This window comes from Haliaeetus albicilla, chromosome 5 (genome assembly GCF_947461875.1).
Source record: "Haliaeetus albicilla chromosome 5, bHalAlb1.1, whole genome shotgun sequence".
NCBI lineage: Eukaryota > Metazoa > Chordata > Aves > Accipitriformes > Accipitridae > Haliaeetus > Haliaeetus albicilla.
In genome coordinates this window covers 8,773,655-8,787,854 of record NC_091487.1, presented here as the reverse complement: position 1 = coordinate 8,787,854, position 14,200 = coordinate 8,773,655, and the positions used below count along the sequence as shown (strand labels likewise).

The 14,200-nt window shown below is 40.2% G+C and overlaps 1 protein-coding gene across 2 annotated transcripts in view; it reads left to right on the top strand.

Annotated features, from left to right (window-relative positions):
• ESR2 (estrogen receptor 2) overlaps nt 1-13,466 on the top strand; it is a 37,619-nt gene extending 24,153 nt beyond the window's left edge. For both annotated transcript variants that reach the window (XM_069783251.1, XM_069783253.1), the window contains exons 6-9: nt 4,561-4,699; nt 7,019-7,152; nt 8,827-9,001; nt 11,081-13,466. In XM_069783251.1, coding sequence (XP_069639352.1) covers nt 4,561-4,699; nt 7,019-7,152; nt 8,827-9,001; nt 11,081-11,270 — 638 coding nt within the window. In that variant the 3' untranslated portion in view covers nt 11,271-13,466. The remainder of the gene's footprint in view (nt 1-4,560; nt 4,700-7,018; nt 7,153-8,826; nt 9,002-11,080) is intronic.
• Nucleotides 13,467-14,200: the final 734 nt, after the last annotated feature.

Sequence of the window (14,200 nt, the reverse complement as noted above, 5' to 3'; positions counted from 1 at the left end):
GCACAGTATTGATCTCAAAATTATTGTGCGCTCTCCTTCAAAACAAAAATCAATAAGGATGCTTTTGGTTGTTGGCAACACAAAGAACATGCACTGAAGTACAACTACATGCGTTATCGTGTTGAATGTCTCAGATGTGACCCCAGTATTGTGGCAATGTACCGTTTTACTTCTTACAAACTAGAAGAGGTGAGTGTTTGCAATTCCTTCTCCATGAAGCGCCCATGATTGAAACAGTCAGAATAAAGAATAAAAGCCAGAATAAAAGCAGCCAGCACACAGAGAAGATAGTTGGCAAAGCTGTGCAGAAAACTTGCTGGCTGGCATACACTAAACTGCAGCCTGTGGCCCTTTAGCGAGAGCTAAGGTGACCAACTAGTAATAGTGAGCTGAAAGAAGCATTGAATAATTGATAGACATATAGCAGCATGGGGCTAAATCCTTAACTTCAGATACAGTGCTCTGCTAGAAGTGATTCCTATGGCTGTGTTTACCTTGCATGGCTAATACGTTCTGCAGTGGGTCCGGTAGTCCTAACCCCACGTCCATCAGGACTGAGGAGCCAGCACACCATGGCTCCTCTCGGATTTTACGCTGAAGGCAACCAGAGCGTGCTGCTGCGTGCCCTGGTCTTGTCACGCTCCTGCACTATGAACAGCACTTGCCGCTGCTTGAGTACGCACACAGGAAGACATGACAGTAATCCTTATGCCTAGAAATAAACTGACTGCGTACACAGTGCAGGAAACGAGCTTGGTGGAGAATATTTCACATAGTCCTTAAACTAGGAATTTAGAAGAAGGGAAGCGTATCTTATTTCAGATCTAGGTGGAGTGGCTGAAGGTGCTACCAGCTCCAGCTGCTGGACCACATCTGCTAGTTGCAGATTACAGCCTCCACGGCTCAGCCGCTGTGTCGGAGGGTTCAGGTGTGATGGTTTTAGGGTGTGCAAATCCCAGGTCAGTGGCTGAGCTGCTGGGGAGGAGACGCTCGCACAGCACCAGCATCTTAAATCTCACTAGCCATTTGCAAAGCGATAGTGCTTTTGCCATCAATGTGGAATATTTTAAACTGAGAGCCTGAATCCTTAATCCTTATTTCTCCTGATTTAGGAAACTCTGAAAATAGCTGTGAAGTAAGTAACCATAAGGGGTGTCTATTGCTATAATTTCTTGTCTAATCATAAAAAACTTGATTAAAAAGTACCATTTCAGAGGACTCACTATAGTTACGTTAATCAGGTAGAAAGCGAATTGTGAAGGAAAACCAGGGAAAGTCTTGGGAAATGACCTCGTTTTAAGCAATATTTGAATGGGGAAAAAAAACCCAAACCAACCTTTTCCATTTTCTGCTTGTTCTTAATTTCTATTTATTTTAACTATGGTAGCTTTTTTTAAAAAAAAGCAACCACAAACCCCAAACATCACCCAGTTGAGATTAATTTTTTGAATTTTTTTAAAAGTTTGGTTTCCAAACCAACTCGAATTTTGACATTGATCACTTTTAGTTTATTTTCAACAGATGTCAGAAATAAAACCTTTTTCTTGGCAATAAGAGAACTGTATGGAGAAAACCCGTTGAAGCAATCAACCCCCCTCAAAACAGTTCCTAGGAATGCTGACACTTTATCACATATGTTTGTATTTTATGATCACTCCTGTTACACAAAACAGAAATAAACACCATTTTAGAACAATGCCAAAAATAGATGTGATGTTTAATACATACCTAATTATAAGTAATATTGATGTATTACATGGCAGTTAGAGCATTTACTTCAATGTGGATTTTTTTTTTTTTCCATTAAAATAACTGTGATGACTAAAGCTCAGGACATAGAATTTCAGTTTTCAAAAATTCTTGCCTGAAGTTAATCATCTAGATCCATGCCTGGTTCCTGGAGGAAAGGTCTTAGAAAAAAAATAGAGTTCTTGACTAATGGCCCAGTGAGCAGTAATTTTACTTGCTGTAAAGCTGAATATTTGCTTTTGTGTACCTGGGATAGAAGCCCATTTTCACCTCTAAATTATTACTGTGTATTATTTTGACAATCACCAAAAGTGTAAGAAAATATTTTTATTTTTCCTTATAGAAGCTTATGCTAACAGTAACTTTTTAACTAAATAGGAAAGATAAAAGTTTATTTTTTTTCCTATTTAATATTTAATGACATTCTTTTACTATGAGTTTTACTCTGTGACTGTATTTTTGTCTGTACTTTCAGCTTAATGGATTGTATTTTTGTTGTTGCTCAGTAAAATAGGAGCTGACGTGTGGATTTTTTGCCTTCTGAATTCCAAGTATTTTAATTCTAAGCTGTCAGATGGCAGAACATAACTTCTGTAATTTCCTTTTATTTTGCTGACCTAGTCTAAGAGAGTTCAACGTTGTTCATAGCTCAACCTGTACTGCTAGCCAATAGGAAGTTGTCATATTGAAATTTGGATTCATTATGCAACCTACTGTGTTGCTGGCCAGAGCAGTGTGTCTTTTGCTAGTTACTACACATCCAGCACAAATTTATTCTTGTCTTAATAATTTATAATTAAATGATTAGGTATAGAGCACATGATTTAAAGGACATGTAGTACAGCTGTAGAAAAATAAGTGGTTTAATGTACTCTGCAGCAAATAAAATAGGACTTCTGACACTGCAATGGAAGCTGTGGTGGTGATGTGCTGTCCTCAGTTTTTAAAGCATAAGATTGTTAGGAAAAGGAAAGGTATAGTTCTTCTAATAGCTGTGCTCAATGGTCATAAATCATACTGCTGGTGCTGATAATGTCATTTTAGCAAATGACATCCGGGATTAATCTGGATCTTTACGTATCTGTAGATTGAATGCTGGGACTTGGTCTGACATCTCACTCAAGTGAGATGATAGTTTTTAATCCCAGTAACTGGTTGTTTATGCTAGTAAAATGAGCACATGCTGGTGTAAATGTCTATTTAAATAAACTTCTGAAATGTCTTTGGGCTGTTGTTTCCCAGGAAACTGCCACCATCAGTTTGTACTATTCACATTTCCATGATTATTTTCCTAAAGGCATTTTTAAAATTACGAGTGTGTGTCTGGCAGATAATCTGTTGTTGGCCATGAATTCTGTAGTAAATTCTGTGACAGCAAAATCCAGGAGGGAAGGTACTGCTCATAGGCTCCTGTTTACCCTTCTTATAAAATAAGGAGCAAGGCTATCGATTTTGAGAGGCAGCACTTTTAGCGATGATAAGAGAGAGTGTGCATTACCCAGTTTATGTCAACTCAGGGCTGTCACCAACTGTCTTCCAGCCTATTAGTTTAATAAGGTTAAAATACCTGGAGCATTTGTATAAATTACTGACAGATTCTTTGACAGTGCAAACGTACTGTGTGTATTTTAAGACCTCAGACAACTAGCAAGAACTACAGGAAACCTGTCTCCTATGGCCAGGCTATAACGTTTTTTTACTATGCAGAGGTGTACATGCCAGCTTGTCTGAAAATAAAGCACCTTTGCTAAAAGACCTATCTAAAGCAGCTCTGCTTTGAAAACTGTGGCCTGATCTTGGTTTTGACCACTGAACTGGTCTTCATCATATCTGTGTTCTACTCCTTGACTGAGCAGTCTGCATTCCCACTTGCGTTTTGATAGTTTACACTTCTGGTCTTTTGGTTTGGGGTGTGTAAATTTTACTTCTCTTTATTTGGCTTCTATGTGTCTTTTTTCCCCAGTCTTTTTTGCAGGGGAAGGGAAAGAGAGGGCAATGACTCTCTCTCCCTTCTGGCTGTGCTGCAATGCTATCTGATGCCTTGCTGTAAGTTCTGGAGAGAAATAAATGCTGGAACAGCTTTATGCACAATCACATTAATTCTGTTCTTGCTTCTGGGATGCTGTGTGTGGAGGCAATGGGGACACTACTACCTTCACCAACTACCCTTGACTTTTTTTTTTTTTCTGTTTTTTTGCAATTTTGGGGAAGGAGGCAGCAGGAAAGGCATGGGATGGGGTCAACACATATCATTTACAAAGGTGATGATAGCACAGAGGCACCAAGATGTGGGTTCTTGTTACCAAGCAAACCCAGAAACATGCCTGTCTTATGAGATTAAAAAAAAACCTTCAAGCAACATCCATATGCATTCTGGAGAAAGAACAGACTATTTTCTTAGGAGTCCTCTGCAGTGCAATGCAGTAATCTCTGACAAATATGAGTTTCCCAAGTGGTTCCCTGGTGGCTCTCAGAAGGCTGTAGGACTGTCATCTAAAGAAGTGGCCAAGCATAAGGCAGGTCCTCTGCAATCACTTGAGTTTCACTAGCTGTATGGGAGTAATTGCCCTTGAACATCACTCTGCTTTATTTCAAATGTTTTGTGGAAGATCTGACAATGATAATAACAAATATTTATGTTCCTATTTGAGATGGCAGCGTGGTCCTTCCAGTGTCAGTGCTCCCTTTTCTGGCTTTCTTCACAACCCATGATTCTTTCTGTTTCTTTTTGTTTCTTACATACTCAGTCGTCTTTATCAAAACAGAGAAATAAACACATTGATATATTTTATGCTACTTTCATCATTTTAGGCTTCATTGATCTCAGCCTTTATGACCAAGTAAGACTCTTGGAGAGCTGCTGGATGGAAGTTTTAATGGTTGGTTTGATGTGGAGATCAATCGACCATCCTGGGAAACTAATTTTTGCACCAGACCTTATACTAGACAGGTAAGAGAAATAAACTTCTTGAGAACACTTCATATTAGCATGTTTGGAGGTGGGGTGAATGGTAAGAGGAAGAGGATTAAGTATGAGAGATTCTATTAATAGTTTATCTAACAATATCCTTTACTTGTATTTGTAACAATAATGCCTTGAGGTTCCACGTCCTTATAGGGGCTTAAGGAATGCTAAGCATAAATGGTATTGTTGAACTTGCCAGTTCCTTAATTCCTGTATCACATGACAATATGAAGTTTCTCTTTCACATCTTTTGTTGGTTTTGTTCCTTTTGGTCTGGGTCCCTAGATGCTGAAACTGTAGACATATCAATACAATGCACTACATTATGTTGTTAATCAATTTCTTCCAGCTGATAGATTTTCTCCCCCCATCCCTCAAAAAAAAGCAGACACAGTGTCAGGCCATATTTTATCTACCTGTTTGTCTTCCTGCCCCTAGTACAGACTTCATAAATGGCTATAATAATGAACATTGCAGCACTAGTCAAAAGGGATTAAAAAACCCCCTGGCTTGCTTTTTAATACTGAAAGTATTTTTTTCAAGCTAAAGCAGGATATTTGCAAGATTAAAAATTATTTCTCCATATCATGTACCAGCAGGGAAGAATATGGATTAGTAAGGGTGTTTTTCTACAGGACCTTAGAAGGATTTGACCTGGGCTTCCCATTGGTAAAAAGTCAGGGAAACAATCTACTTTCTTGGCTAGGTTTAAAATGGCTCTTAACCTTTTCAACCTGGGGAAATTCAGATCTGTACCAGTTCTGTGGCTTGAGCTCAGTAATAATCATCATCATAGATACAGAAATCAAAATGGGTTAGTAAGAGAAACAAATTTAATTTATGGAAGATATGAAATAAATTATTATTTGCTCATGTAAATTCAAAGCAAGGACATGCTGTGTTGTTCAATGCAATTATAAGAAATTGCTGAAAGTGTATGATACATTTAGTTCCTCGAGAGCTTAATATGTGCTGAATAGAGTGAGCTTATTTGATGCATTCCTTCATCGCCACAAGACACAGCAGAGTAGGAGCTAGCAAGTATCTGGGCATGCTGTAATTTTATTTTTTTTTTTTTAAGAGAAGAGTATATGAAACTGGTCTGTAACTTGATTGTTTTTATCTTAGCTGAACTTCAGATGCATCCCCTACATAATCTTTGTAGACAAGTACTCCTCTGATGCTTGCGTCTTTGTTTTGAAACTGGCAGCTGCCTGTCATTCTCCAAAGCTTAAAATTCTCCTTTGCTATGAGGAACATGGGAAACTGGGCAATATTCAGGCAGCTGCCTTTCTGCAGGCAGTACTTGCTGCACCTGGTTAGTGTTATCTGCCTGTGACTGCCTCGCAGCCTGAAGGCTCAGCTCTTTCCTCTTAGGGATCCAGCAGAGGAGTAAAGTTCTTTGATTCTCCTGCACTGCTGTGCTTAAGTCTGTCTCATCTTAAAAACATTACGGAGGAAAAAAAGCTCATATTACAGACAGTATAAAAAGCATCTCTTTGAATACTGTGTCATAGAGCTTAATGACTTTTTTAAGTCCAGTACATGTGAAAAAAACCTAACCAAAAACCAGCAACTGTAACTTCAGTGGTTTGAAATTTGCTGCTGCTTAATTTTAAACCCATTGGAATGGCTTAGGGTTGTTTGGGGGTTTTTAGATGAGAGGATGGGTCCATTTCTAATATCCAAAAGGGAGAAAGTTGCATTCAGTAAACACTTGCAAACATAAAAATAACCAAATCACAAAACCACCAAAACCCAAAAAATCTATTTACTTTTAAACACCTTCACAGAAAAAGGTGCTGGGGAATGGGGAGAGAGGTTGTTTTACCTTTAAAAATGTCTTATTGTTCCAAGAAACTTATTTTAGGGGGTCTTTCTTATTCACCAAGTCCTGAGGCCTCTGTCAGGTACAAAAAGTGATGTCACCGGTTGTGGTATTCACTCCTTGTGAAACAAATCTGGAAGATGATTCAAGGTGGTACTGTGCCCTGCACTACAGTTTCAAACTGATTATCCAGAATTATACTGGCTGTGACATTAAAGCCTTTTACAGAAATTTGGTCATACTTACCTGCAGTCAATCCTGCATGCGCTTTAAAGAGAAAATCAGTTTCTTAGAGGTGCTGACCTTTTATACCAATGTAATTTTCAATTTAGATTTCATGATAGTACCTTTTGAATTCTCCCAGGGATGAGATGGATAGGCCTTTTGCAGCCTCCTTTGTGCTTTGACTTTTATCTAGCTGAGTCAGAGTTCCTTAATTCTACTTTTTCAGTAACATTTTAAATGTGTTTCCATAGGGACGAGGGGAAATGCGTAGAGGGAATTTTGGAGATCTTTGATATGCTCCTGGCCATGACCTCAAGGTTCCGAGAGCTGAAACTGCAGCACAAGGAGTATCTGTGTGTCAAGGCAATGATCCTCCTCAATTCGAGTGAGTATGTGGTTGACTCTGACGCTCACCAAATCATACTTTTTATTTTGAGGGTGGCTGGGAAATCAGCCTCTAAAATGGCATGAATGTCAAATGAGATAAAGCCATTAAAAGAGAACACTAAGAAAGGACTTCTGTCAGATTGTAAGGTTTTTTGCTCAAGAAACTTCTTGAGCTGTATCATTTGCTGGGTTTAGGATCTAGCTCCTGTTGTAAGAACTGCATGAAAGACCCAAAGTCTGAAAGCTTCTCACAAAGTGGGGCTCATGTCCTTTTCAATGAGAACTTTTGCTCGTATCTCCATGGATCCTGGTCATGTGTAAAGTTGCTGTGCAGTTCTACAGACCTGTACTTAGTTCTTAATTCTAGTAAAACTAGTTACTCAACCAAGTGATGATTAATTGGGCTTAAATGTTCCTATTTAATGGTAATTAATTGGTAGAAATGATTCAAAGTACTCAACAGTTCTGCAAGATTAATTTCAGGATAGGAGCTTTGCTTTGCAGCCTTTTACGAAAGGCAAATAGGAGTGTGTGTTTGCTAGTTTAGGGTAGTCTGCAGTAAAATAATTTTATTCCCCAGAACATTTTGTAATTAACTTTGTTAAAAAAATCCAACAACAAAATAACAGCTAACTACTTACATCTACTGTTTTCAGCAAGGAGCTGCTGCATAATTCTCAGCCCAGTTCTGAAGGGAAATAGTCCAGCTGTTATCTCACTTGTTTATAGATGGATACCATTCTTTCAACAGACAATGATGAAAGCTGTTCTTTTTTCTGAAAAAAAAAAAAACCAAACAAAAACCAGAACAACCAACCAACCAACCAAAAAACCCAACAAAAACCCCATGTTCATCAGCCATATTTTCTTCAGAGCCTCACATCTCAAAAACCCTCTCCTTTCACCTCTCCCTGCCCTCCTTTCTTGTCAAAGTTACTCTTTTACTCCTAATTTTCAAGGTGTTCTGGAGCTTTGTCCTTCCATAAGTATCTTTGGGAGGATTTTTTTTTTTTTTTGGCCCAGGTCTCTTCTGCTCTATAAATAATGTTATTGTGTGTTTCCAGACCTTCCTAGTGGTGATTTCTTCTCTTCCCTCTTCATATCCCCAATCCCTTCTTTTTGCTTTTGCTGACTTTTAAGGTTTCTCACTGTAGGCAAGTGCTGTATTATGGCACCCTTAGTGAGCTGTTAGGGACACTGTGGCAGGCTGGGTCTATGAGCAGCATCTCTCACCACGTTTTCCTCCCTCCCTAGGATATACTCAGAGAAAAAAGTTTTTTTCTGCAAGAAGGGATTAGAGCAAGCATAATGCTATAATTCATAATAGTTACAAAACTACAAGGTACAGAGTGATTCAAAGGAAAAAATCCCTGGAGAATGGAGAGCATGTCCATTCTCTGGACTGAAGGGTCTATGTTCAACATGTTGTCTTGGGAGGATTTGGGAGAGTTACTCAGTTTGCAAATAATGTGGCCGTCAAATTTTGGCAAAGGAATATAAGTCAGAGCTTGGTGTGGCACATGGAGCATCGTTTGTACAGTCTTAAGGTGGGGTGTTAGGTAATGTATCTTCCTTAATCCTGTTGAAATATTACATCAGAAAAAAATCTACAGTCATAGCTTTTTTTTCTTCCTCGTGTGCAGGAAGTAATTCCTTCTCTTCTCTTGGTTAGGCATGTTTCCCCTGTCAGCGGAAGAACCTGAAAGCAACAGGAAGCTGCATCACCTGCTTAATGTAGTCACCGATGCTTTGGTGTGGGTTATTGCAAAGAGCGGAATCCCCTTGCAGCAGCAGACAACTCGTCTGGCCAATTTGTTGATGCTCCTCTCTCACGTCAGACACGCAAGGTAAATTTTACAGAATGCGTGTAACGCGTAAGGTGTTAGTGTTTATTAGAGCAACAAAGCAAGGCTTGAACTCCAGAGCACTCCTGAGGGAATCCTGGTACTGCTCTTCATCTCTGTTCATTGTAAGGATTTCCTTCCCAGCACAACTAATTAGGCAATATATTCAGGTGCTTGCTGGCACTTAAAAACATTGTGTTGATATTAAAATGCTGTCTGAATTGTATTACATTAAATTGTTCATTATGCATCTGCCTGAAATGTTTAACAATAATAACACAAATTCAGCCATTCAAAAAAAAAATGCAGCCCACCCATCAAAACTCTTCTGTCCAAAATAAAAGTCTCTTTCAAAACTGATCTGCAGTGCGGGATTTGGTGGAGCAAAGTGTACTTTGGGTGCCATGTTTGTCCCAGGCCAAATTTGTTGTCTTTTATTCGGAACCACAGCATTTTTGCCAAGCAACTCATGCTACAGCAGTGCCACACTCCTGCTTTCCCCATGGGAAGCAGCTCCTCCACTCCCTGCTGGTTCCCGAACCTTCTTGAGCTGCTCATCTTTGCTTGCAGTACAGCAGACTCAAATGCAGGGCCCTACAAAAAGATGCTTTAATTTTCAGGCTGTTTGTCATTTTAAATTATTACCCAGAGACCACCTACTCATAAAGCTGCCTTATGTCTTGGCTGTGGAGTGTGTGCCCAGGGAAGACAGTCCTGGGACCGGGCTGGAATATGCAAAGGAGAGACGGGCATATCTGACTTTGTGTAGGGACACTGGAAGAGGGACAGCCACCTTTGCAACCAGCTTTCTGGGAGAGCAGGTGGCAGCAGCAGGGACCTGACTTTGCCGAAAGACACCTTTTAACAGCCAGTTTGTGAACTGGGGGTGAGTTTGAGAGCCAGCCCTACAGAAGCTACAGGACCAGCCAGAGCTAAACCTGACTCCTGGCTCTGATGCACCACTGTCACCCGGGTTGCCCACTGTGGTGTGACTCCGCATTGCAGGAGCTCTTGTTCTGGCACGGCATGAATAAACATTGTGAATCTTTGCAAAATTTTTATATTTTCTTATTAAAACAGGAGTTTTTATGCTGTGCCTGCCTCAGGCAAAGTCTGGAGGCTACTTGTTGTGACCTTTCCCCCTTATGTTGCTTAGCACTGGTCAGTCAATTATACTTTGTTCTGGAAATACTTGATGCTCTCAGCCTTGATTACCAAATGATGCAGGAGTCTCAAGAGCTGGGTGTAGGAGGGGGGGCTGTAGTTTCTTCTGTGCCATTAACCTATTTATAACTCTTGAATTGTAGCAGAACCTCAGTTTCCTGGAAGAATTGCCCCTCCCTCCCAATCCAATCCACCAGGCCAGCTACGTGCTGGCTGTCTGCTGCTATTTCCACTGTGATAAATTTGGTGTTGAGCAAGTGCACTTAGATTTCAACCTCAAAACCTTAAATGCATCTGAAGTATATGTATGTGCAACTGCAATGGCAACAGTCATCTCCCATTAATCCAAATCACGATACAGCCACAAAGCATTCAAGGTAACAAGGTGTCATTGTATCTTACTGCACAACAAAAACTTTACTTTTAAAGCCCGTAGCCTTCCGCAAGATCTGACACTGGACATGCAGAGAGGAAACAGACTGCTTGAAGTTAGCCAGGTTAGTTTGGTCCTCCTACCAAGAAGGGCCTTCAACCAGGCAGGAGAGGCAGGTAGTCGCTAGAGCTACACATTATAAATTCCCCTTTTGTATAAAGCTGCAGCTTGTGGGCCTCCCATGTTTACAGCCTCAGAGAGGTTTTCTCTTTGATTTCAATAGGGTTGGTACACCTGCATTATTTTCTGAAGTCAGTTTGTGTAGGGTAAAACAAACCTTGGTTCTCTAAATAGTAAACCACTCAGCTTTAAAGTATTGGGATGCTGTTACTGTTGATAGTGGTAAGTGATCTCAGGGACTACAGCAGCTAAATCCTCTTAACTCCTAATAAAAAACAAAGGACTTTCTTGAAGCCAGGAGCATGTTTTCCTTCTCTGCATTGTTGGACCCAAATTGCTGACTTATTTTCTGTTTTCCTTCACAGTAACAAGGGAATGGAGCATCTCCTCAGCATGAAGTGTAAAAATGTGGTCCCAGTGTATGACTTGCTGCTGGAGATGTTGAATGCGCACACTCTCCGAGGGCAAAGGAAGCCCCCAGTCACACATCCCGAATTTGGCCCATTAGAACAAATGGAGACTGGGGACAGTCTGCAAAACGGGGCAGCCCAGTAATTCTGTCGAAACCTGGAAATGTGAAGTTTGTTCAAAGCTACGGGAGAAAACTCCTGTGATGGGACTGCTGAAGTGTGACCTAGTGCGAGTCCTCATCTCTTCTAGATTTGCACATTGGTATCTCGGGAAAGGCCTGTGGGACGCACACCTCTGTCCGTGTTTCTGACATTATAATAGCTGCACTTTTATAGTGTCTTTTCTGAGACTCTTCAAAAGCACCTTATGAAATTAAGCCTCAGAACAGTACTGCGAGACAGGGAATTACTGCCTCTCCTTTTCAGAGGCAGGTGAACTGAGACAGAGAGACAAAGGGACTGGTTTAGGATGACAGAAGAAGTCTGTGTCAGGGCTAGGAGTGAGCACCTAGGTGTCCGTCTCCCAGACCAAGGCTTTTAAGTGCTGACTAGACAATCTCCTTTTTCAGAGTGAGATTGTATGAAATGTAGAGCTGCATTGTTTGGGACAGATCCGCTTACTGGTGTGTGCTAGTCCCTGGGGAACACCTGCTTTGCAGCTGATCTAAAGTGCAGTGTAAAGGAGTTTATTCTATTCTTAAATATGCAATGGCTGCAAGGGCCTTCATTTGAAGGCCATTCAGAATAGCTTCTAGGGCCAGTTCAGAGCCTCTTCAGAAATGTTAAATCAAGCTTAAGTTTATATTTTGTGAGCCTGGTCTTAACACTCACCTTATTATCTGTGCATAATTTTTCAGTGCTTTAAACAATGACCAAATTGCCTGGATATTTCTGTCAATGCTGACCTTTGAAGCGTGTTTTGTCTGTGAGATTAACATGTTGTTTTATATATTTATTAATGATGTTAAATCTATTATAATATTTAGGTACAAGAGATTGCTCTCTGAATATTAACTGTTTGCATTTGTATATGATCTGCTAATCAGGGGTTGTGAAATCAGCTAGAAACAAACCATCTTCCCTTCCCTTTTGACTTGCTTGTGGAATTATGTCCTGCCCGCCCGAAAGCTCTTGCAGCCGTCTTGCAGGGGGTGAGGCAGGGGACGGGAACCTAAGCTGGGACCTGCTTTTGCCTGCTGCCCTCAGGTTTGCTGCTTGCTTGTTTTCCAAGTGCATGGTACCTTGTGCTGTGGTTTTCCTAGCTTGTACCGGATCCCTCAAAGAGAGGGGGGATGATGGTTCTGGCGCTTCCTTTGCTTTGCAAGTGTGATGACTTGTTTGAATTTCACTGACGATGCGGGTTAAACACCCCTGTTGTGCTGATTTCTGCATGTGTTAAAGCTGCACTGAGAAAAAAACCAGAGGAAATAGCCTGGCCGATGACCTCAGTGAAGAGCAGGATGGCATCATTCATTCTGGCAACTGCCAATATCACATTTTGATGTGAGCTAGAATTGCAGTCCTTTAAATGGATATGTTTAAATATAATACGTGCATGTTCTGGGCATTTCAGGTATGGTGACATGAAATTGGGATCACACCAAAAATCTATTTTGAGCCTATAAATCTTTTGGATTAGGAACTTCGATTAGTATGCCATTTGCATACTTTGAATATTAGACAAACCTTTGATCTTGGTGGTTTTTTTAAAGCCAAGGACAATATTTTTTATAGGAGGGGCATAAAGAGTTTTCAGTGAGTTACACAAATCTATTGTCTTGTTTTGATCTTGTACTATACCAGATGCTGCTGATGGTCTAAATTTTTACTAGCTACCTTTTCATTGTTTTTAAGAAACTGTAATATAGCAGTGCCCTTCTAAATAAGTGTAATATTTACTACAAAAAGGGGAAAAAATGTGAGTACAGTCTGGCATTCATTGGTACTTTCATTTTGAGGAAAGTTCTGCTGTGAAACAGATGTGTTTCAGTGTTTCTTGGGCTTGATCACACTCTGGCTTCAGTGCCTGTTGTATTGGTCTTTCTCTGATTTTCCTTATCCTGTGTAATCTTTTTGTTTAATATAGTTTTTCAAAGAAATGTTTAAGTGATTTTTTGTTTGTTTGTTTTGCTTCAGAAGTGCTGAATTTATGTGCAATCTTGAAACAAACCTCTTAAAAAGAAAATGGGAAAGAGTGGGTATAAATTGTAAAATTAACTTCGAAATGGAAATTTGCTCTGGATTAACTCTGTAAAAGGGTGATGCTGCAGATTTGTGCCATGTGTTGTGATTCATATACGCTGTTACTAGCACAGTGCAAATAGGAAAATGATGTGATTTTTAACAGATACTTTTTGTCTTGTTGAACATAATTTTATTAAAAGTTACTACTAGTGTTTTAAAATGGGCAAAAGCCAATAGCTGTCGACTCTCTGGATTAATGTAGCTGTGTTCGTATTTGGATCAGGAGAAGGTGCACCTCTCTAAACCAGCACAGCTTATAAACAGGGAGCTGTGTGACAAAATGACTGAACAAGGGTGCCTTGGTCTCTCGAGAGAGGTGTTGGGTTTATCATGGGTCTGCGTCCCACAGACTCTCTCAGATGCTGCATTCCTGGTGTGGAGCAGGCCTGAGCAGAGCTGCCATGCTGCTTTTCAATTTAGATATTGGGGGGGCTTTTCCAGCTTCAGCATGGATGAATTGAGTGCTGAGGAACTGCGAGGGCTATGACAAGAGGAGGAGAGCTGGGCTCGTTTCTTTTTTCCTTCACTGCTCTGCTCTACATGGGCTTCTGCTGCTGAGCCGGGACCTAGCCAGAGGTGGCTGTTTCTGCTTGAAGAAATTATGCTGCGGTTCTGGGATGTTCACAGAGGTAAGCAAACTTGGTTCATGAAGGAGTGCCAGTTGCTGTGGATTTAAAAAAAAAAAAAAGAAAAGAAAGAAAAAGCCGAAACTTTTCCTTATGCATGCTGTTAAAAACATGCTGAGGTTCTTCTCAACTCTGGAACTAGAACCAAATGGTAAAACAGCCTTGATTTTTAAAATTTTTTTTTTAAAGAAATGTGATAAGTCTT